At 48.5% G+C, this 25,467-nt stretch overlaps 1 protein-coding gene and 1 non-coding gene across 2 annotated transcripts; one reads left to right on the plus strand and one right to left on the minus strand.

The window, feature by feature from the left end:
• Positions 1 to 2,744: 2,744 nt before the first annotated feature.
• Positions 2,745 to 20,982, minus strand: shoc2 (SHOC2 leucine-rich repeat scaffold protein). Its single transcript, XM_031905805.1, has 9 exons — positions 20,884 to 20,982; positions 13,704 to 14,594; positions 11,231 to 11,368; positions 7,545 to 7,675; positions 6,077 to 6,265; positions 5,190 to 5,312; positions 4,896 to 5,033; positions 4,546 to 4,663; positions 2,745 to 3,064 (listed from the first exon to the last, which is right to left on the minus strand). The coding sequence occupies exons 2-9, from the start codon at positions 14,404 to 14,406 to the stop codon at positions 2,856 to 2,858; spliced, it is 1,749 nt and encodes a 582-aa protein (XP_031761665.1). The 5' UTR covers positions 14,407 to 14,594; positions 20,884 to 20,982; the 3' UTR covers positions 2,745 to 2,855.
• A 282-nt stretch (positions 20,983 to 21,264) lies between these two features.
• On the plus strand, positions 21,265 to 23,069 carry bbip1. The gene is made up of 3 exons (XR_001171393.2): positions 21,265 to 21,300; positions 22,078 to 22,134; positions 22,983 to 23,069. It is a non-coding gene; the product is annotated as a BBSome interacting protein 1 (transcript).
• The last annotated feature ends 2,398 nt before the right edge of the window (positions 23,070 to 25,467 follow it).

Here is a 25,467-nt window from a genome sequence, read left to right on the forward strand (position 1 = left end):
CACAGCATTTGGCATGGGTTTGTAGTGCAATACAATACAGAGAGGGGATCCACTCAGGAACCAGAACCGCTTGTAGCAAATGATCAGAACCAGAATCCTTGGTACTTTCTAAAAGGGGCAGTTCCGCAATACCCAGGGGTAAAAGTGAAGACCCTCTATTGCCCCCGGGGTTTGGCAATGGATTTGAGGTTTCCCTACAGCAGGGCCTCCCAAACCATGGGGTCCCTTGGGGCCCCAGAGTATAAGGTAGAATTTGGACCCTATTTGTTCTCCCAGACACCCCCCGCCCCCTGGAGAGACAGCCAAAAAGTCAAGTATATTTGGGTGAAGAGTTATTTGCTCCCCTAGATATTCGGGGAGCTAGTGGTATTCCTTATACAGCAGACCCCACAGGGGGACTAAGTACCCTGCTTTGTGGCCCCTCCCTCAGGGCGGAACCTGTTCCACCCAGCAATCACATGATACCTCCATGCTGCAGTACTGTCCGTCAGGCATACCGGGGGGCGGGACTATAGTGGCACAGTGACAATGGGGGGCCCCGACAAATGGTTTTTGGCAGACTTGCCGCTTGGTTTAGTGCACTATTAGTTCCTAAGGATCAGAATTAGTGGGGGGGGTTTACAACCAAGCTAAGAGCAATGGTGGCATACTTTCCCTTTAAGAGTGTAACGGCCAGATGGCACGAATATTGGGCAACCCCCCGAATGGCATATGGCGGCTGGCTGTGCCAGGGTTGGGGCACTCACTAGTACGGAAACAATAAATCCTGCCAATCATGTGCCAAAATGTGTCAGCCAATCAGATGGAGAGAATACTAAGGGCTGCGGAAGGACATGAATGGGCTAAAATACATTGGGGCTCATTTATCAACATTAGGCAAATTTGCCCATGGGCAGTAACCCATAGCAACCAATCAGTCATTGGCTTTTCTCAGCCAACTGCAGGTAAAACAATGAATGCAACTATTTGATTGGTTGCCATAGGTTACTGCCCAGTATTGATAAATGACCCCCACTGACTGGCACAGATGCTTAAACATTATGGCACCACATACCCGCAGAAGGGTTTAATGCCCAGCTCCTATGTGCACCAAAACCCCAAGAGGGAGTGCTGTGTACGGACAAGCACGGATCCAACATAGCCAGTTCAGCCGCATTGCAACATGCCATAAAGCAAAGCCTTACACCTATCAAGGCAACAGTAACAATGAGACACACACACTGTGGCACCGGGAAAGGCAGAGACGGGTCACTGTCGGCCGGACAAAATGTCACAGGTCTGGGGTGCAGTGGCGAGGTCGGCAGATTGAGAACTGCTTTACAGCCTTGCTGCAAAAGTCTCTTGCTTTCAAAGCAACATTCAAGTCAGCGTTGGTAGAACCACAGGGGCTGCACAATGGGGGTCACACTGGCTTGTTGGGGACACAAACAGCAGGCTGAGCTGGTAAATAACCAGAAATACCACATATAATATGTACTGCCTGGGCGCCCAGTCTGTGGCCCCGAGTAAGGTCAAACTACCCATCAGCCCTTAGCGCACACACACACAGTGGTTTCATGTCAGCTGGGGGGGTTGTAGTCTCCTCCCCCCGGGGGGGGGGGGTTTCATTGGCCGGCGCCACTACATTATATATATTAGTTCAGCAGCTGTGCCATTAAGCTGACAATTCATTAGCGGTGGGGCCACAGTATCAAAGTGTCATTAAAAAGGAGCAAATCGGGCGCCGGCAGCACAATATATAAAAATTGAAGAAAAAAGTTCCAATGAAGTAAAAAAAATAAGTGGAAACTGCGCTAATGATACAGGGGAGGGGCAGATAGCGAGGGGAGGGGCAGAAATACGTTTGGCTTGAACTGAACTGGCAAATTCATTATACAGGAAGCAAAAGAAACCAAATTGTGACCGAGTTACGCACCACATTCAGCAAAAATCATAAAAAACAACCTTTTTTGTACGTAATAAAAAAAAAAAATAATCTAAATGGCTATGATTCCTCTATGAGCAAAAACACATAATGTAGTCGTAATAAATCTGCCTTTTCCTTACGTGTGTGTATATATGTGTGTATATCCGCACCGGGGGGGAATACACACACACATATATATATATATATATTACTGGTATATCCGCACCGGGGGGAATACACACACACACATATATATATATATATATATTACTGGTATAATCCGCACCGGGGGGAATACACACACACACACATATATATATATATATATATATATATATTACTGGTATATCCGCACCGGGGGGAATACACACACACACATATATATATATATATATATATATATTACTGGTATATCCGCACCGGGGGAGAATACACACACACACACATATATATATATATATATATTACTGGTATATCCGCACCGGGGGGAATACACACACACACACATATATATATATATATATATATATTACTGGTATATCCGCACCGGGGGAGAATACACACACACACACATATATATATATATATTACTGGTATATCCGCACCGGGGGGAATACACACACACACACATATATATATATATATATATTACTGGTATATCCGCACCGGGGGGAATACACACACACATATATATATATATATATATTACTGGTATATCCGCACCGGGGAGAATACACACACACACATATATATATATATTACTGGTATATCCGCACCGGGGGGAATACACACACACATATATATATATATATATTACTGGTATATCCGCACCGGGGGGAATACACACACACATATATATATATATATATTACTGGTATATCCGCACCGGGGAGAATACACACACATATATATAACACAATGCTTTTGTACAGTGTATGGGACGGGGGGGTCAGACCATGGCACGATAGGGACCTTGCATCTTTAAGAACTGAATGATGAACGAGGGGCCCCCGGCTACAATCTGGGGGGGGAGGTGGCTGAGCGGACAGTTCTCAATACTCATGATGGACAGTTTGCTGCACAGAGCGAGCTCGAAGGGGAGACTGTGTAAATTGGGGTTGTCATTCAGATACAGCTCCTCCAAATTCTCCAGTGTACCTGCGGGGAGAGGGAGCGGCGTTACAGGTATGTTATCTGCATTCACTTACACTGTTCTACATATAAACAGTATCTGCCATAAAGCATGGACTTGGCACAGATCCTATCTGACTCCCTCCATTGTAAGCAGCAGTCCTGCCCTGCTTTATGGCTGAGATTCTAGCTATCTGTATAACAGAGCATTCTGTCACAGTGGCACAGATCCTATCTGATCCCCCCCCCCATTGTAAGCAGCAGTCCTGCCCTGCTTTATGGCTGAGATTCTAGCTATCTGTATAACAGAGCATTTCTGTCACAGTGGCACAGATCCTATCTGATCCCCCCATTGTAAGCAGCAGTCCTGCCCTGCTTTATGGCTGAGATTCTAGCTATCTGTATAACAGAGCATTCTGTCACAGTGACACAGATCCTATCTGATCCCCCCATTGTAAGCAGCAGTCCTGCCCTGCTTTATGGTGAGATTCTAGCTATCTGTATAACAGAGCATTCTGTCACAGTGGCACAGATCCTATCTGATCCCCCCCATTGTAAGCAGCAGTCCTGCCCTGCTTTATGGCTGAGATTCTAGCTATCTGTATAACAGAGCATTCTGTCACAGTGGCACAGATCCTATCTGATCCCCCCCATTGTAAGCAGCAGTCCTGCCCTGCTTTATGGCTGAGATTCTAGCTATCTGTATAACAGAGCATTCTGTCACAGTGGCACAGATCCTATCTGATCCCCCCATTGTAAGCAGCAGTCCTGCCCTGCTTTATGGCTGAGATTCTAGCTATCTGTATAACAGAGCATTCTGTCACAGTGGCACAGATCCTATCTGATCCCCCCATTGTAAGCAGCAGTCCTGCCCTGCTTTATGGCTGAGATTCTAGCTATCTGTATAACAGAGCATTCTGTCACAGTGGCACAGATCCTATCTGATCCCCCCATTGTAAGCAGCAGTCCTGCCCTGCTTTATGGCTGAGATTCTAGCTATCTGTATAACAGAGCATTCTGTCACAGTGGCACAGATCCTATCTGATCCCCCCCATTGTAAGCAGCAGTCCTGCCCTGCTTTATGGCTGAGATTCTAGCTATCTGTATAACAGAGCATTCTGTCACAGTGGCACAGATCCTATCTGATCCCCCCATTGTAAGCAGCAGTCCTGCCCTGCTTTATGGCTGAGATTCTAGCTATCTGTATAACAGAACATTCTGTCACAGTGGCACAGATCCTATCTGATCCCCCATTGTAAGCAGCAGTCCTGCCCTGCTTTATGGCTGAGATTCTAGCTATCTGTATAACAGAGCATTCTGTCACAGTGGCACAGATCCTATCTGATCCCCCCCATTGTAAGCAGCAGTCCTGCCCTGCTTTATGGCTGAGATTCTAGCTATCTGTATAACAGAGCATTCTGTCACAGTGGCACAGATCCTATACAAACCCCATTAAACTAAGACCGCCATGACATTTAATGGAGGCACAGGCTGAATGGGATACCCACCTATTTCTTCTGGAAGATGGGTGAGGAGGTTTTCGCCAAGGCCAAGGTGCGTGAGATTGGTGAGGTGCCCGATCCCTCTGGGTAACGTGGTTAACTGGTTATTGGTGAGGACCAGTTTCTTTGCGTAGGAAAAAGCAACATAAAAAGAGGAAATATTGAGTGAAGGAACCAAGATGGCTGTACAAGAGCTGCCAAGCCAATGCCGGGGTACAGGAGCCAGGATAAACAAATATCAGGAGGGTTCTGCCACTGGGAGTGAATGTTAGCGAGTAAACTGCATTTAATTATAACCCCAATGTATTTCTATAGGCACAACTCCCTGCACACAGCCTTTCCCACCCCTGTGGTACCTGCAGATCCTTCAGATAAGCAATTTCATTGGGCAGAGACTCCAGTTTGTTCTCTTCCAAGTCCAATTCTCTCAGCTTGCGCAGGTTCCCAATACCATGTGGCAGCTTCTTCAGCAGGTTGTTGGACAGAATCAGAACCTGGACATAAGGACAAACGGAGAAGATAATTGGCTGATCCCATTAATGAGTTTTGTCCCAAGGTGCAGCCCATAGAACAAACACAAATGGACCGGCAGGGGATAGGGGAGCAATACGGACGTAGGTGGCAGCCCCCCCATCATGTTCCAGTCTCACCTCTATGGAGACAAGGCCAGATACATCCTCAGGAATCTTGGTTAACTGATTGGTTGCCAGGTTTAACTCCACCATACTTGTCCAGGTTCCAAAATCCAGGGGCAGAGAAGTCAGCTGATTGTCCTGCAATTGGAAAGGAAAACTGAATGGTGGGAATAATGAAATCATTGTAATAAATAAAAACCCAACTAGGTTCCAGGAATGCTTAGGGCAGCAAAAATTACCCCCCGCCCTAATCTCATCCTAAACGGTCCCCACCCGCTGCTAAATGCCCCTATAGGGCTGAGGGCAGTTAGGAAGGCACTGATCTAGCCAATTAGAGTAACCTTTATTACTGGGCAATAGAAACCTATGAATAAGCAAAATAATTAGCTTTATCATGCAAATCCCTCCTACTCCTACCCTCTACCAATTTAAAGGACAAAAGCCAGAGCATATCCTTATCATTTACAGTAGGGGGTACATTATCCCTTATAATACATGAGTGATACTCAGAGTTCCCTGTATAACTCAGCCTGCAGCCTTGTGCCTTTATATGGGGGGCACAGAACCCCTCAGTGACTGCTAATATCCTTATCATTTACAGTAGGGGGTACATTATCCCTTATAATACATGAGTGATACTCAGAGTTCCCTGTATAACTCAGCCTGCAGCCTTGTGCCTTTATATGGGCACAGAACCCCTCAGTGACTGCTAATATCCTTATCATTTACAGTAGGGGGTACATTATCCCTTATAATACATGAGTGATACTCAGAGTTCCCTGTATAACTCAGCCTGCAGCCTTGTGCCTTTATATGGGGGGCACAGAACCCCTCAGTGACTGCTAATATCCTTATCATTTACAGTAGGGGGTACATTATCCCTTATAATATAAGAGACTCACCTTCATGTTGAGTTTACTCAATACTTTTGCTCTTGAAAAGATTCCGAATGGGATTTTGTTAATGCGATTATGCTCCATATTGAGGGAGTAGATAGTGGAGAACTGGGAGGGCCCCCCCACTGGGTAGGACTGGAAACAATTCCGGGCCAGGGTTAAGCTGTTCACTTTCACTAGGCTGGAGAGAAGCCCCTAGAACAGAAATGCACAAGGTAAGAATGGGCTCCAGTCATTATATACATGTGTGTGTGTGTGCGTGTGTATAGGCTATATTGGGGGGTTTTTTTTACTTATCTGTCTGTTAAGGGCCTCACCTAATCATCCTGCAAGTACCTGGTTTCTAGGGCCAGTGAACCCAGCAACCAGATTAAACAGCAACACTGCTGAGACCAAAATGCTAAACAAGAGCAAACTCAGGCAGGGAACCAATAAGAAGGCACAAAACATTGTAACAGATTCACTTTCTGTCAGTCTAAGAGAATCTGTTTCCCTGTTGGTTCAGCCAATATTTCACGTTTATTTGCCCTATAAATAAGGGCTGGAGGCAACAGGGCGTGCCATATTTACTATACTCACACTTGCGCGGGTTTGGCTTCATAAAAACATAAATACGCAGTTTAGCAACAAGGTCGCTGGTTATATGATCCAAGGAGACGTTACATGGCAGAAGCAGAGAGTAACGCAAGTATTGCCCCGCCCCAGCGCAGCCGTATGGGCAACTCGGCCCCGGAGGCATCTGCGTGTCTCACCCCACCATCCTGCTATTTACAGTAAATTACTTGCCAATTAGGTGCCAAAAGGGCATTCTGGGGCACCAACACCGTGCCGCATCTGTACTAGTACTGGCCAATCACCCCTCCATCATTACTGGGACAATTGTTTGCCCCCAATATTGATTGCTTGAGAATCTGGGGGGACGGACCCTAAAACCTGGCAACGGCTCCCATAATGGAAGGAACAGCCTCAGTCAGTTGCTTACACTCAGCCGCAGTCAGCTCATGGAGCACTCACGCTCAGCGCTACTACGTCAGTATTAGCATGGCAACTCATCCCCGGCTGTGCCAGCTGCTGCACCCCATGGGTTTATCCCTGCCGCCATTTATACCGACACTCAGGCACCACGGGTATTTGAACCTGGGTCTCCAGCGTCACAGCCCAGTCACTTACCCTGTGAGCCAAGCTCTCTCTATGTCTGAACTTCTTTATTCAGAGAAGACTCATTTACATTGTCTCTATTATGCCAATTAGCAAAGGGGAGGTAATTCAATACTGAACATTCTCTTGCATACAAACAGGAAGTCTGTGAGTGGCCTACTTCCTGTTAAGCACATGTGTTTCACATGAGAGATCCAGGACCCCAGCAGGGCACATACACTATACAGGGCAGGGACTTTCCATACTAGAATATTTGTACGTAAGTATAAAACCTTGGACAGCTGGGGGCGCTATTGCACTGAGGACGAATTCTTACCTCTGGCAGAGTGGAAATGTTGTTATTTTCCAGGTTGAGCTCGTCCAGCTCGCTGCACTTGGCTAAGGATCGGGGTACGGCCGACAGTCTGTTATAGCGCAGGCCCAGGCGACTCAGGCTGCACAGGTTTCCTGTAGGAGTGAGAGGTGGGGGTTTTATTGCTGCGTGTATAGCACATAGGGGGTGACAATATCAGATAAATACACACTTTGCTCTTCCTTTAGCTTTCTACTGTACATTCAAGAACACAACTGGCAGTTTATTTGCTTTGCAGAACTAATAAACATACATGGCTCATACATGGTCTAATGCAACAGTGCCCCCAGTGGCCAAATATGAGAGAGCAGTAACTTCCCAACCAACCAGCAGTCTGGTTTAATCAGCAGTACAATCCTTGCACAGGTATTGCTGTCCCTTTAAAGGAATTACCTTTAATGAAACTGGTACTGGGATCATTTAATACAAACCTGTCCTGTTGTGTGCCCAGAACATTCCCTCTCTGTATATTTGTATTTATACATATGGGTAGGGGGTGCCATAGTGTTTCCCTTAGACAGTACAGTATGGGGGTACAGCTTATTGTGTGCCCAGAACATTCCCTCTCTGTATATTTGTATTTATACATATGGGTAGGGGGTGCCATAGTGTTTCCCTTAGACAGTACAGTATGGGGGTACAGCTTATTGTGTGCCCAGAACATTCCTTCTCTGTATATTTGTATTTATACATATGGGTAGGAGGTGCCATAGTGTTTCCCTTAGACAGTACAGTATGGGGGTGGGGCTTAGTGTGTGCCCAGAACATTCCCTCTCTGTATATTTGTATTTATACATATGGGTAGGGGGTGCCATAGTGTTTCCCTTAGACAGTACAGTATGGGGGTACAGCTTATTGTGTGCCCAGAACATTCCTTCTCTGTATATTTGTATTTATACATATGGGTAGGGGGTGCCATAGTGTTTCCCTTAGACAGTACAGTATGGGGGTACAGCTTATTGTGTGCCCAGAACATTCCTTCTCTGTATATTTGTATTTATACATATGGGTAGGAGGTGCCATAGTGTTTCCCTTAGACAGTACAGTATGGGGGTGGGGCTTAGTGTGTGCCCAGAACATTCCTTCTCTGTATATTTGTATTTATACATATGGGTAGGGGGTGCCATAGTGTTTCCCTTAGACAGTACAGTATGGGGGTACAGCTTATTGTGTGCCCAGAACATTCCTTCTCTGTATATTTGTATTTATACATATGGGTAGGAGGTGCCATAGTGTTTCCCTTAGACAGTACAGTATGGGGGTACAGCTTATTGTGTGCCCAGAACATTCCCTCTCTGTATATTTGTATTTATACATATGGGTAGGGGGTGCCATAGTGTTTCCCTTAGACAGTACAGTATGGGGGTACAGCTTATTGTGTGCCCAGAACATATATACACATACATATACACACACACACACACACACGTGCCTCCTATGCAACAGATATGCCTTGACTGCGTGCCCATCAGATCAGTAGCAGGTACAGAGGTGCTGAAGGCTGGGTGGGTGGGTGGCTGGGTGGGTGGGGGTTACAGCACTTGGCAGACAGCTGCACTCAGCACTTATTAAATATGAACGAGTCGGCCAGGGAATAGATTAATGGTGTGAAACACTTAAGTCACCAGACAGTCCCAGACATGAGTAAGGCCGGGCCTCCCCATGGAACTGACATCAGCCTCTCAGCGCAGGGAGTAGGTCGGCACGGAGTATCTGGGCTGGGAGTTGAAAGCTAATGGGTTTCCTGCTCTCTATCAGCTCTCAGTCTGGGCACTACATACATCTCATATATACTGTATATTGCCCCTGCCAGCCCGATACTCACACTGGGCACATACTGGGCACACCCTGCTCCCTATATTTACTGTTAACAAGCAGCCAATCCCTTATGCTGTATTCTGTGCTGTACGAGAGGGGAGCCCAGTGCTTTGCCCTTCTGCTTGGTGGCACTGGGGGCTAAACCAGGGCACTATCTTAGTGGGTTCCCATGGGTAATTTACTGGCTCTTGATATCTTGATAAAACTGACTGGGATAGAGACCTTAGAGTGCAAGCTCACTAGGGCAGGGGCTGATGGGAATGTGATAGGGACCCGAGATTGTAAGCTCACTGGGGCAGGGACTGATGGGAATGTGATAGGGACCTTAGATTGTAAGCTCACTGGGGCAGGGACTGATGGGAATGTGATAGGGACCTTAGATTGTAAGCTCACTGGGGCAGGGACTGATGGGAATGGGATAGGGACCTTAGATTGTAAGCTCACTGGGGCAGGGGCTGATGGGAATGTGATAGGGACCTTAGATTGTAAGCTCACTGGGGCAGGGACTGACGGGAATGGAATGTGATAGGGACCTTAGATTGTAAGCTCACTGGGGCAGGGGCTGATGGGAATGTGATAGGGACCTTAGATTGTAAGCTCACTGGGGCAGGGACTGATGGGAATGTGCTTAGAGTGATCTCTGTACAGCGCTGAGGAATAGGTTGGTGCTATATACACAGGATACAGAGGACCATGAAGGTTCAGTTGCCCGGGGCCGGGCCCCCAGTATCAGTGAGTGAGGGGCAGAGCAGCAGGACACACACAGGGATACGGATCACAGCGGAACATGAGCAGAGAGAAAGCGCTCAGAGCAGATACAATAAAGACCTCACTCTCAGGCCCCCCCAGAGCCCAATCAGCCCCCACATTACTTGTCCCTAAGCGGAGCTGACAAGCACATTGGGCAGCTGATGATGTGGCTCTGTGGCTGCTGTACCAATCCCTCAATCACTGAAATCCCTGTGGGTCCAACCTGCAGAGCTGCCCGGTGCTGGCCCATTACATCTACCACAAAGCTAAATGCAACGAGTGACACGCTGGCTTCTGACACACGGGGCGCTATTTCCCAATAATGTGTCTGTACCGGCAGGTCCTGCACTTAGCAAACAGCTGGGGGAGCAGAAATGCTTTGCACACCAACCACTTCCTGTCCTGCAGAAAGATCAGCACAACGTCAGTAACGCAGCCGGACAGGGGCTGTATCCGGGGCCCTATGCAGTTCTGCCCGCAACCTTTCCAATCAGCAGCTGACAAATGGGCCAATAAGCTGGCCAATATTAGCAACTTTTCAATTATTTTTTTTTTTTTATAGTGTTTGAATTATTTGCTTTCTTCTTGGACTCATTTCAAGCTTCCAAATGGGGGTCACTGACCCCCCCAGTCAAAAAACTATTGCTCTGTGAGGCTATAATTTTACGGTTATTGTCATTTTTTTACTACTTATTCTTCTATTTAGTTCCTCTCCTGTTAATATTCTAATCTTTTATTTAAGCCACAGCCTGGTTGCTAGGGTAATTCAGACCTTAGCAACCAGATAGCTGCAAAAATTCAAAACGGGAGAGCTGCTGAACAAAAAGCTAAACTAGAAATAATAAAAAAAGAAGACCAGTTGCAAATTGTCTCAGAATATCACTCTCTACATCACGTGGGTCAAACACAAGGCCTGCCTGGCTGTTTTATGTGGCACTTGGTGGCTGTGCCCCCACCGGGGCCCCTGAGGCACTAGCCCCGGTGGGCCCTACACCCCCCCAGCCTTACTGTTTTCACGTGATTGGTTGCTCACTAACCCCTGCTGGTTGTGTAGCGACACACTGGCCCCTCCCACTCATTACCTATTGTGTCGGGCAGGTCCAGGAGCTCGTTGTGCTGCAGGTCGAGGTTGGTGATCTGGGTGCAGTTGCCGATCTCCTTGGGAAGGTGCTCCAGCTGATTGTGAGCCACATCCAGTGTAATCAGGTTGCACAACTCCCCTAGAAAAGCACAAAGACATGAATAAACCACAAGCGCACAATGGGCTGTCACAGCCGCGGGGTTTGTGTGGCTGGGTGTGTTCCCCAACGCTGCATCGTTGTGGTTATTGTACCTGCCCAAAGCCAACGTGGGGCACAGATACTGGGGCACAAACATGGTGGGTTTATGTGGCCCCCGAGGAAAAGCTCCTTTTGTGCCTGAGCTCAGGGATTAAATCTCTAGTGAAAAGATCAAGGATTATTTCTTCCGTCAATAATCTGTTAATATCATGTCCCTCGCTGTGCCCCGTGCCCCCTGTCACTGCCATCTGCCAGGGTGGAACAGCGAGCAACAAGGCCTGGGGATCCCTGCACTATGTCCTCCCCCCTCTATACAGCCAGGTACATGAACCCCCCCCAATAATGGGGATCAGTTATACATACCCCCCCACACAGCCCCTTTACTGCCCTGTGTTCCAAAGCAGCAGAAAAAAAGGAACCTATAAAGCCCCCAATGAATGCAAACGGGTGCCTAGTGGGATCCCCAAGTCTTAATCTCTCCCATCAAAAATGCCTGAGTTTTATGCCACTCAGTAGCCAGATTGGCACGTGGGGCCCGTCGGACGGGAGTCCATGTTGGCTCAGACAATACAGGGTGGCACTAGCTATGAATAGACAATAAGATGCAGTTCAGCCGTTCGGAGCATCTCTGGCAGCCAAAAGCTGCAGTAATGACAGATTTTATGGCACTGCTACTGCTGCACGAGCCTCTCCAGCACAGACGGAAGGATTATTCTGGGGGGGGGGCTTTAATAGACTTCTAACTGCAGAGAAAGCCAGTGCCTGGGCAGAACCATGGGGTGGGCACTGTGCTCAATCTGCCCCAGTATAGAGGCTTCTCCATGCTCTTCCCATAATTCCCACTGCTAAGGAGCAGTTCTAACCCCACGGCTGCCCCAGACAGAGCGCAGACAGGTAACTGTGTGATTTTGTTATTTCAGAGACTGCAGGAAACTGGATCTGCAACATAGCTGAGTGGCGGCGGCACCTTGGAGCTAAGAAAACAGGCTGGGAGCCTTTCATCAGGTGATCCGCAGGCTTTAGCACCCAATGCTTATTCACATAGCGCCTCCCAGTCCTGCTGGCACCTTACATAAACACTGCCTTCCTGCCCCCCCCCCCAGGGTCCCTATACAGGGGAATAAGGCAATGGGCATACGGCACCATATTGAGCCTGGGGATTCCTGCTGCCTCCCATTCACTTACATGGCAAGAATTGGCGGCGCAGTAGGTGCCATCTCCTACATACGCCAGGGAATAACTGGGCACCATTATGCACATTAATCCAACTGTTATGCCAGTCTCCCTGGTGATTGCTCCTAAGCAGAACAGCAGCAGCCGGTGGGGTTCCTAGATGGAGCCCCCCAGCTTTCAGCCAGCGCCTAGTTCCGGACTTGGACGTTTAAAGGGGCAAATAGACCTGGTGCTGAAATTGTCTGTTTTATTTTGTGTAATGATAGAAAAATCTCACTCTAACCCAATTGCTCATATACATTTATTAAAAATGTTCCGTGATTTCCTGCAGCCAAGACTCCAGTTCCCACAATGCCTTGTGATTAGCAAACCTGAGAAGTAGGAGTCTTGGCTGGAGGAGAGGCGGATACCCATGGGTATGTGTGTAATGATGTGACAGTCAGGGAGAGCGGGGTTAGGGGGGGTCTAAGACAAAATGAATTACATTTACAAATGTGACTCTCAGATAAGCAGAAGCCCATGACGCAGGAAGGGGGTTTACGTGGGCACTGTTGATCTGATAAGCTCGCAAGAACCGGGAAACTGGAAAGTGAAACTAGTGTCAGGCTCAGTTGAACAGAGGGGATACTGCCCCTTTAAATAGGCCGAGCTAAGAAAATCACTGCCTGAACTGTCCTCTAAGGCTCATGGGAGCCAGGGAACATTCTCTGCCAACAGAGAAGTCCGGATCCTGCATAGAAAGTAATGTTAAAGGGCAATTACAGCCCCTTGTACTATCAGAGTATGACGAGTAGGGCTTGTGCTGTACATAATTTTGCCAATGATTTTAATTAAGAAACATCCATATTATTTGGTTACTGCACTAAACAAAAATGAAAACCCTTGTATAATATTAATGTAAGGCTGACACACAGAATACAGGCAGGGGGTTGTTTATATGGAGTTCACTATTTCTAAAGGTGTGTACCGGTCTATACTACCCCTTTAACTCTGTTTTTTCTTATCTGAAGAAGAATGAAAAGCTATAGGGAGACTATTCCTGATGCTCCAAGGGGCCCCGCCAAATGGCACGGCGCCGATTTAAAGGGCCAGTACCGCTTACCAATTTCTGCAGGCAGGTGTTTGATCTTGTTCTCCCGTATGCTTAACATGGTGAGCTTGGACAGTGTCTTGATGTCCTTCTCCACCGCGGTTATGCGGTTGAACCGTAAAAACAGGGTGGTGAGAGAACTCAGCCTGTAGACCACGGCCGGGATCTCTCGGAGCTTGTTATGCCGCAAGTCCAGCATGCACAGCTTCTTTAAGTTATCGAGGGAGTCCGGGAGGCTAGTCAGAGAGTTCTCACTAAGGGCCAGCTTGACCAAGTTCACGAGGCAGCCCACCTCGGCCGGCAGGGACTGCAGCTTGTTTCCGTATAAATAAAGTTCCGTGATTTGGGTCAGGTCTTTGATGGAAACCGGAAGCATGTGTATGGACTTCTTGGCCAAGTCCAAGCGAGTGGCGTTCTCCTCCCGACATTTACTCAGTTCTTTGATCACCTCGGCGTTGCTGGCCTTTTTACGCATCCCAGATGCCGGGTTTGGCCGTTTAATTGTATTGTCCACAGAAAAAGCCACGCCGGCCTGGGCCCCAATTGGGTCTCGCTTACCCTCTTTGGCATCTTTCACTTTGGTCTTTAGGTCCTTGTCTTTGCTCTCTTTGACCAGCCCGGCGGCTTTGGCCTCCTTCTCTCGCTCTTTAGCCGTGGAGGTCACCTTGGGCTCTCGCTCCTTGGGATCCTTCTCTTTCCCTACGCTACTGCTCATGGTGATGGCCGGCAAGCCAGGAACCTCATGAACTCCGTCCCAATTCAGTGTTTGAGCCAAAAGATCCAAAACCCTTTCAGGCTTAAATGGTAAAGTCCACTGGGAATTGGCCTTCTGCTACATAGTGTCCCCCGTGGCCTCTGCTACCCACGAAATGTCACCAAGGGCAAGTGCACCTCATTAGTGGCCTGCACAACCAAAAGAGATAGCGTTAGAATGCAATTAGCGGGGGGGGGGGGGGGGGGGGCTTATGGATAACATGTTATTACTAAAGGGAAACTTAAGCACAAAGAAAGCACTCTGTCTATTCATTTAGGCAATTTAATTAATTTAATGGCCCAGTCCCAGGGATCCTGGAAAATATATCTAAAAGTTGGCTCTTTAGACCGATTCACCAGCTTATCTGCCTGTATATGGGCACCAACGACGGGTCTCCCCAACCAACATATGGCCTGAAACCGTCCAGATCTCGATTGGGCAGGCTTTATTTTTCCATGGATCAGGGGCTGCATCGGCTTGCCACCCGTAGGTGGGCATATGAGCCCAATAAAGAGTGACCTTACAGCCCCCCCGACATTCCCAGTACCCAGAGGCACAAACACCCCCCCCAGCCCAATAAATAGTGACTGTCTGTGGCACCTTACAGCCCCCCCGGCATTCCCAGTACCCAGAGGCACAAACAGCCCCCCCCAGCCCCAATAAATAGTGACTGTCTGTGGCACCTTACAGCCCCCCTGGCATTCCCAGTACCCAGAGGCACAAACAGCCCCCCCAGCCCAATAAATAGTGACTGTCTGTGGCACCTTACAGCCCCCCGGCATTCCCAGTACCCAGAGGCACAAACAGCCCCCCCAGCCCAATAAATAGTGACTGTCTGTTGGTACCTTACAGCCCCCCTGGCATTCCCAGTACCCAGAGGCACAAACAGCCCCCCAGCCCAATAATAGTGACTGTCTGTGGCACCTTACAGCCCCCCTGGCATCCCAGTACCCAGAGGCACAAACAGCCCCCCAGCCCAATAAATAGTGACTGTCTGTGGCACCTTACAGCCCCCCTGGCATTCCCAGTACCCAGAGGCACAAAACAGCCCCCCCCCAGCCCAATAAATAGGTGACTGTCTGTGGCACCTTACAGCCCCCCTGGCATTCCCAGTACCCCAGAGGCCACAAACAGCCCCCCAGCCCAATAAATAGTGGACTGTCTGTGGCACCTTACAGCCCCCTGGCATTCCCAGTACCCAGAGGCAAAAACAGCCCCCCCCAGCCCAATAAATAGTGACTGTCTGTGGCACCTTACAGCCCCCCTGGCATTCCCAGTAACCAAGAGGCACAAACAGCCCCCCCCAGCCCAATAAATAGTGACTGTCTGTGGCACCTTACAGCCCCCCTGGCATTCCAGTACCAGAGGCACGAACAGCCCCCCCCCCCAGTCCAAATAAATAGTGACTGTCTGTGGCACCTTACAGCCCCCCTGGCATTCCAGAGGCACAAACAGCCCCCAGCCCAATAAATAGTGACTGTCTGTGGCACCTTACAGCCCCCCCTGGCATTCCAGAGGCACAAACAGCCCCCCCCAGCCCAATAAATAGTGACTGTCTGTGGCACCTTACAGCCCCCCTGGCATTCCCAGTACCCCAGAGACACAAACAGCCCCCCCCCAGCCCAATAAATAAGTGACTGTCTGTGGCACCTTACAGCCCCCCTGGCATTCCCAGTACCCAGAGGCACAACAGCCCCCCCAGCCCAATAAATAGTGACTGTCTGTGGCACCTTACAGCACCCCTGGCATTCCCAGTACCCAGAGGCACAAACAGCCCCCCCCCCAGCCCAATAAATAGTGACTGTCTGTGGAACCTTACAGCCCCCCTGGCATTCCCAGTACCCAGAGGCACAAACAGCCCCCCAGCCCAATAAATAGTGACTGTCTGTGGCACCTTACAGCCCCCCTGGCATTAGCCCAAATGCACAGACTGCCAGCCCGACCTGACCCTAACACTGCCCCCTACACCCACCCTGGGGCTGGGGGTAATGGGGAGACAAAGGGTAAGTAAGTGCTGTACAAGGAGCTGCACAAAGCCAGAAGGGGCAGAGCCCAGGAATCAGAACTCTGTCTCACTTGTTGCCTAAACCAACAGGAGGGCCCCCCGCCCCAGGCTGCACCCGTACACTCACAATACAGGGGCCCCCGGGGATCCGACACTCCCTGTGCAGCGGAGAGGAAAGAGCTGCCTGCCGCAGCCTGCACGGCTTTTATCTTGTTCCGCACAAGAATTCAGACTTTAAGGAGCGCGGCTGGAAACCCTGTTATACGCTGGGCTCCTATATAGGCAGTGTGTGCCCGTATGCATTCTACCTGCCCACCATAGGGGGGCGCACTTCTATATACAGCCCCAGTGCTGGCCCAAATGGATCATATACACACAGCACAACTCATATGGTTTGTATTAACCCTCTCAGTGACAGGCAGATCTGTTATTATAAAACACGGCACAGTATTGATCAAAGTGAAGCCTTAAAGGACAAATCAACCCAAAATATAATTTTTTTCCTAATAAAAAAAAACAATTCCAAGCAAGTTTCTAATGTGGGTTTGATGAAAATTTCCAGTGCTTTAAAAGTTCTGTGTAAATGTAATTGCTATTGAAAGCAGCATTTGCTGAACTTCTGGTTGTTACTTTTTAAGCAATGTTGCAAAGGTCTGTCTCCCCCAGCGAGTCAGGTGTGTCAGGCTGCTGCCTTGTGTTACAGTGTTTCAGGGGTCAGTCTCCCCCAGCGAGTCAGGTCTGTCAGGCTGCTGCCTTGTGTTACACTGTTTCAGGGGTCAGTCTCCCCCAGCGAGTCAGGTGTGTCAGGCTGCTGCCTTGTGTTACACTGTTTCAGGGGTCAGTCTCCCCCAGCGAGTCAGGTCTGTCAGGCTGCTGCCTTGTGTTACAGTGTTTCAGGGGTCAGTCTCCCCCAGCGAGTCAGGTCTGTCAGGCTGCTGCCCTGTGTTACACTGTTTCAGGGGTCAGTCTCCCCCAGCGAGTCAGGTCTGTCAGGCTGCTGCCTTGTGTTACACTGTTTCAGGGGTCAGTCTCCCCAGCGAGTCAGGTCTGTCAGGCTGCTGCCTTGTGTTACACTGTTTCAGGGTCAGTCTCCCCCAGCGAGTCAGGTCTGTCAGGCTGCTGCCTTGTGTTACACTGTTTCAGGGGTCAGTCTCCCCCAGCGAGTCAGGTCTGTCAGCTGCTGCCTTGTGTTACACTGTTTCAGGGGTCAGTCTCCCCCAGCGAGTCAGGTCTGTCAGGCTGCTGCCTTGTGTTACACTGTTTCAGGGGTCAGTCTCCCCCAGCGAGTCAGGTCTGTCAGGCTGCTGCCTTGTGTTACACTGTTTCAGGGGTCAGTCCTCCCCAGCGAGTCAGGTCTGTCAGGCTGCTGCCTTGTGTTACACTGTTTCAGGGGTCAGTCTCCCCCAGCGAGTCAGGTCTGTCAGGCTGCTGCCTTGTGTTACAGTGTTTCAGGGGTCAGTCTCCCCCAGCGAGTCAGGTCTGTCAGGCTGCTGCCTTGTGTTACACTGTTTCAGGGGTCAGTCTCCCCCAGCGAGTCAGGTCTGAAGAATTATATATAGGCAAAAAAATTATATTTTGGGTTGACTTGTCCCTTAACCCTTTCAAAATTACCAGCACCTTTGCTGGGTTGAAATTGCAAATCTATGAGAGCTCGGGATTCCCTTCCGGCAGAAAATGAAGCTCAGGGGTTCCAAGTTGTTCTACTTTGGTCGAGAAAAAGCCAAATGGATTAAACCAGAGGAATTATTATTATTGGGCAAATCTATAAAAATGAGCAGCAGCAGGATGGGAAGGAAAGAGTTAAAGGGAAAGTTCCTCGCTGGTTCCCACGTGTGCCATTTATCATTGCTAATGTATTCTATTACTGGGCTCGGCCCGGGCAGAACGCTGCATATTGGGCACGGACCCATTAACCCCACGTGCCCAACAGGGGCCCTGCCCTTATATATCCCCCCCCCCCCCCCCCCCCCCGCCCCCGCTGGTGTATTTGTGGCTAAAAGCAACGTGAAATGTTCTGTAGAGCAGAGTTCTGTCCAGAAAAAAAAGAAGCGACTTTCTTCCTGGCACAATTACACCGGTACCAGTACCAGAATCAGTTATGCTTTAGCCAGAACATACGTGTCATTTACACCAGTAACGGCCCCTTGCATCCTTCTAACTATGGGGGTTCTGATCCAAACCACAGGGCCAGTATCTGTGTAACACACTCATATATACACACACTAATTTATATATATATTTATTTTACACACACACACAATATAACAGCCCCAATAGACAGAAGTTATACAATATTACACTCCCAATATATGACACATTCAGAGTCACATTACATGGCAGCATAAAAACCAGGGCAGTCTATATCAGTGCCCTATATACCCCCAATATATATTATATACACACACGGCGCCCTATGTACCCCTATATATATTATACACACAGCACCCTGTGTACCCCCAATATACATATTATACACACAGCACCCTGTGTACCCCCAATATCTATTATATACACACAGCACCCTATGTACCCCCAATATATATTATACACACAGCACCCTGTGTACCCCCAATATCTATTATATACACACAGCACCCTATGTACCCCCAATATATATTATACACACAGCACCCTGTGTACCCCCAATATCTATTATATACACACAGCACCCTATGTACCCCCAATATCTATTATATACACACAGCACCCTATGTGCCCCCAATATATATTATACACACAGCACCCTGTGTACCCCCAATATCTATTATATACACACAGCACCCTATGTACCCCCAATATATATTATACACACAGCACCCTATGTATCCCCAATATATATTATACACACAGCACCCTATGTATCCCCCAATATATATATTATACACACAGCACCCTGTGTACCCCCAATATCTATTATATACACACAGCACCCTATGTACCCCCAATATATTATATACACACAGCACCCTATGTACCCCCAATATATATTATACACACAGCACCCTATGTATCCCCCAATATATATTATACACACAGCACCCTATGTATCCCCCAATATATATATTATACACACAGCACCCTGTGTACCCCCAATATCTATTATATACACACAGCACCTATGTACCCCCCAATATCTATTATATACACACAGCACCCTATGTCCCCCAATATATATTATACACACAGCACCCTGTGTACCCCCAATATCTATTATATACACACAGCAACCCTATGTACCCCCAATATATATTATACACACAGCACCCTATGTATCCCCCAATATATATTATACACCACAGCACCCTATGTATCCCCCAATATCTATTATATACACACAGCAACCCCTATGTACCCCCAATATATTATATACACATACAGAACCCTTTTCACCCTCAATATTACACACAGCACCCTATGTACCCCCAATATATATTATATACACAGCACCCTATGTATCCCCCAATATATATTATACACACAGCACCCTATGTATCCCCCAATATCTATTATATACACACAGCACCCTATGTACCCCCAATATATTATATACACATACAGAACCCTTTTTCACCCTCAATATTACACACAGCACCCTATGTACCCCCAATATATATTATATACACACAGCACCCTATGTACCCCCAATATCTATTATATACACACAGCACCCTATGTACCCCCAATATATTATATACACATACAGAACCCTTTTCACCCTCAATATTACACACAGCACCCTATGTACCCCCAATATATATTATATACACAGCACCCTATGTATCCCCAATTATATATTATACACACAGCACCCTATGTATCCCCCAATATCTATTATATACACACAGCACCCTATGTACCCCAATATATTATATACACATACAGAACCCTTTTCACCCTCAATATTACACACAGCACCCTATGTACCCCCAATATATATTATATACACAGCACCCTATGTACCCCCTATATATATTATACACACACACAGTGCCTCAGTATCCCTATATATATATATAGAGAGAGAGAGAGAGAGAGATTCGGTGCCACAGGTGGGACTAGATCCCTGCCCCAGAGAGCTTACAATCTATATACCATACAGGCACACACAGAGGGGGAAGTACAGCTGGTACAGACACCCCGCTCCCATGATGCACTGCTGGTACAGACACCCCGCTCCCATGATGCACTGCTGGTACAGACACCCCGCTCCCATGATGCACTGCTGGTTGGCAGACACCCCGCTCCCATGATGCACAGCGCGGCAGCAGAACACAGAGCCCGGCTCCGGGCCCAGTAAGAAGGCAAGTGTAGCCGTTCGGGCCCGGGCAGCTCGGAGGCAGGCTGTGAGGGACAGCAGAGGCGCTAGTAGGACTAAGAGTTCGGAAGCGTGGGCCCCGGTGAGCCCGTAGGAGCCCGGCCCGCCCTGCACTTACCGCCCAGCTGTTGTTGTTATTCCGCTCTCCGTCTCTCCACTCTGCGCGCCGCCGCCATCTTCCTCCTCCTCCGCGCCAGCCCCGCCCTCCTGTCACATGAGCAGCCGCGGCCCCGCCCAGGGGAGGGAGGACACAAACATGGGCGTGGCTCTTAGGCCCATTTATTTCAACTAACTTTATTGTCCACGAAAGTCAGTGACAGACAGACATTCCCGTATTCTGGTCCCTCAGCCGGTCCAACTCTATAGGGGGCTCAGCCCGGCGGGACCCTGCGGGACAGTGAGGGGCCCCATGTAACTCTGCCCGGGGTACAGCACAGCCTGTATCTCCCACAATCCTTTACAGGAGGACACGTTCGTACGTGCGACGTAATTGGTTGCTAGGTAACGCGCCTGCTTTGCTGAGAATTCTGTGTCGGTGAGTGTGGAGAGGCCGGGGGGTACCGAGGGGCCGTAGCGTTAGGGCAAATGTGAGCGGGTCCAACAGGCTGGGGTGGGGCAGCCAGTGGGGTGAGAGGGATATTTGTAATTGTGCAAGTTGGTTGCTTATTTCATTCCAAATTCAGGTTCTGGTTATTGGTTTCTGATAAAACTGTGATACGGGACCTTAGATTGTAAGCTCACTGGGGCAGGGGCTGATGGGAATGGGATAGGGGGCCTTAGATTGTAAGCTCACTGGGGCAGGGACTGATGGGAATGGGATAGGGACTTAGATTGTAAGCTCACTGGGGCAGGGACTGATGGGAATGGGATAGGGACCTTAGATTGTAAGCTCACTGGGGGCAGGGGGCTGATGGAATGGGATAGGGACCTAGACTGTAAGCTCACTGGGCAGGGGGCTGATGGGAATGGGATAGGGACCTTAGATTGTAAGCTCACTGGGGCAGGGAATGATGGGAATGGGATAGGGACCTTAGATTGTAAGCTCACTGGGGCAGGGGCTGATGGGAATGGGATAGGGACCTTAGACTGTAAGCTCACTGGGGCAGGGGCTGATGGGAATGGGATAGGGACCTTAGATTGTAAGATCACTGGGGCAGGGACTGATGGGAATGTGATAGGGACCTTAGATTGTAAGCTCACTGGGGCAGGGGCTGATAGGAATGATATATCTGTTGATATACAGTATAGTGCATATAAGGCCTTACATGTATGTAACAAGGGACAGAGTTATAATGCCGTTTCTGTCTCTCAGAACCAGAGGAGATGCCGGAGGTGAAGTCGATGTTCCGGGAGGTGCTGCCCAAACAAGGTACAGACTGATATCGGCCACAGACTCGTGTGACTTATCCTGTATAACGTTATTGGTTACATGTAACGAGAGGGCTTTTAATAAAAATAAATGTTTAATTATCTGTACTTGGTCATTACATACAGGTGGGTACGTTACTGTAGGGGTAGGTGTCCTGCCCGGGGGTGTGCGGCACTGTACCCAGCCCCCCAGGGGCTCCCCAGCCAAAGCCCTGAGCCATCTGTCACTCTGTGGTTCTTACAGGGTTAAATAGGGTGTTCACTTTTGAGTTAAGTTTTAGTAAGATATAGACAGTGATATTCTGAGACAATTTGCAATTGGTCTTCATTTTTCATCTATAGTTTTTTTTTGTTTTTTTTAATCTCCAGTTTGGAATTTCAGCAGTTATCTGGTTGCTAGGCCCACTTTACCTTAGTAACAAGGGAGTGGTTTGAGAGAGTGACTGATATATGAATAGGGGAGGGGCTAAATAGAAAGATAAGGAATAAAAAGTAACAATAACAATAAAACTGGAGCCTCACAGAGCAATAGGGTTTGGCTGCCGGGGTCAGTGACCCCCATTTGAAAGCTGCAAAGAAGAAGGGAAATAAACTAGACAATATAAATAATGAAGACCAATTGAAAAGTTGCTTAGAAGAGGCCATTCTATAATATTATATCTATAATATATTACTGTGCTAAAGCAGGCATATTTACATTGATACAAAGGGCTAAATGATGTGGGTGAATCAGAGCCAAAGCAGCTAGATGCCCACAGAGCTTACAATCTAATAATGTTACATACTAACATAACTATATGGGTCTATGCTGGGTTCCCTTACCTGTTTTATCCCCCCTCCCCAGGGCAGCTGTGTGTGGAAGACGTTCCCACCATGGTGCTGTGCAAGCCCAAAATCCTGCCGCTCAAATCCGTCACCCTTGAAAAACTGGAGAAGATGCAGAGAGACGCCCAGGAGGCAATTCGGCAGCAGGAAGCCGGGCAAAGTGACCAACCGCACAGCAAAGCGTGACTGCCGGCTAGCATCCCCTCAGCAGCTTGCCCCAACAGCGGGGCACTTACAGATTGTAGGGGCAATACACTTGTACCCCATGTTGCCTGATTAGAGACAAACTCCTTATACGGCAATGTGGGGGGTACGTGTGGCAGTGTTTGTATAAAGCTATTGGCTGCTCTTTAGTGTTGTAACCCTTCCACTCCCGCCCGTTATACACTATTTATTATATACATGTGTCCCATGTAATGTTTCCCTTATTGTATTAAATATTAGTATGGAGAGCGGCTCCTACAGTTACTGCTGTATCTTATTGGCACCAACAGCAGGGCGGAGACACAACTACTAACGGAATGGGCTCAGGTATGGGGAAAGGCTGGCCCAGTTGGGATTGGTTACACTGGGGAAGGGGCAGTGAAGGGGGGGGGGGTCACTATATATAAATATATAAGGGGGGGCAGTAATGAAATAGAGAAAGTACAGGGAAGAGCGTCTAAGCTGATAAAGGGAATGGGCTCAGTTATGGGGAAAGGCTGGCCCAGTTGGGATTGGTTACACTGGGGAAGGGGCAGTTAAGGGGGGGGTCACTATATATAAATATATAAGGGGGGGCAGTAATGAAATAGAGAAAGTACAGGGAAGAGCGACTAAGCTGATAAAGGGAATGGGCTCAGTTATGGGGAAAGGCTGGCCCAGTTGGGATTGGTTACACTGGGGGGGGGGGGCAGTTAAGGGGGGGATCACTATATATAAATATATAAGGGGGGGCAGTAATGAAATAGAGAAAGTACAGGGAAGAGCGACTAAACTGATAAAGGGAATGGGCTCAGTTATGGGGAAAGGCTGGCCCAGTTGGGATTGGTTACACTGGGGGGGGGGGCAGTTAAGGGGGGATCACTATATATAAATATATAAGGGGGGGGCAGTAATGAAATAGAGAAAGTACAGGGAAGAGCGACTAAACTGATAAAGGGAATGGGCTCAGTTATGGGGAAAGGCTGGCCCAGTTGGGATTGGTTACACTGGGGGGGGGGGGGCAGTTAAGGGGGGGTCACTATATATAATATATAAGGGGGGGCAGTAATGAAATAGAGAAAGTACAGGGAAGAGCGACTAAGCTGATAAAGGGAATGGGCTCAGTTATGGGGAAAGGCTGGCCCAGTTGGGATTGGTTACACTGGGGGGGGGGCAGTTAAGGGGGGGGTCACTATATATAAATATATAAGGGGGGCAGTAATGAAATAGAGAAAGTACAGGGAAGAGCGACTAAGCTGATAAAGGGAATGGGCTCAGTTATGGGGAAAGGCTGGCCCAGTTGGGATTGGTTACACTGGGGAAGGGGCAGTTAAGGGGGGGTCACTATAAATATATAAGGGGGGGCAGTAATGAAATAGAGAAAGTACAGGGAAGAGCGACTAAGCTGATAAAGGGAATGGGCTCAGTTATGGGAAAGGCTGGCCCAGTTGGGATTGGTTACACTGGGGAAGGGGCAGTTAAGGGGGGGTCACTATATATAAATATATAAGGGGGGGCAGTAATGAAATAGAGAAAGTACAGGGAAGAGCGACTAAGCTGATAAAGGGAATGGGCTCAGTTATGGGGAAAGGCTGGCCCAGCTGGGATTGGTTACACTGGGGAAGGGGGGGGGGGAATATGATCACTACATGTAAGGGAACCAAACTCTCTGCTTTATTCACCAGTAGCCCCTCCCAGCAGACACAAGGAAGCCAATCAGACTAGAGGAAAGGAGGTTCCATGTTAAGGAGGGAAGGTTACAGGGAGAGCTGGGAAGTTGGGGGAGGCTCTCCGGCTGTACTGGCAGATACAGCTGTGTTTACCCCAGTTTAAAGCAAGGACCTAATGGACCCCCCCATCCCTTCATTTATTTGTTGACAAATCAACGGCCCCCGACAGACACGGCCCATAGAGACAGTGTAGGTATTCCTCCCTTGATCCCAATTCAACAGGAACAGCCCCCCAGTTTGCTCGTTGCCCATAAAGACAGTGTAGGTATTCCTCCCTTGATCCCAATTCAACAGGAACAGCCCTCCAGTTTGCTCGTTGCCCATAAAGACAGTGTAGGTATTCCTCCCTTGATCCCAATTCAGCAGGAACAGCCCCCCAGTTTGCTCGTTGCCCATAGAGACAGTGTAGGTATTCCTCCCTTGATCCCAATTCAGCAGGAACAGCCCCCCAGTTTGCTCGTTGCCCATAGAGACAGTATAGGTATTCCTCCCTTGATCCCAATTCAGCAGGAACAGCCCCCCCAGTTTGCTCGTAGCCCCTACAAACACTGTATTTGTGTGCCCTGCTGTAAGATACAAACCACTGTGCAACCTGG

The sequence above is a fragment of the Xenopus tropicalis genome, chromosome 7 (genome assembly GCF_000004195.4).
Source record: "Xenopus tropicalis strain Nigerian chromosome 7, UCB_Xtro_10.0, whole genome shotgun sequence".
NCBI classification, from domain to species: Eukaryota; Metazoa; Chordata; class Amphibia; order Anura; family Pipidae; genus Xenopus; species Xenopus tropicalis.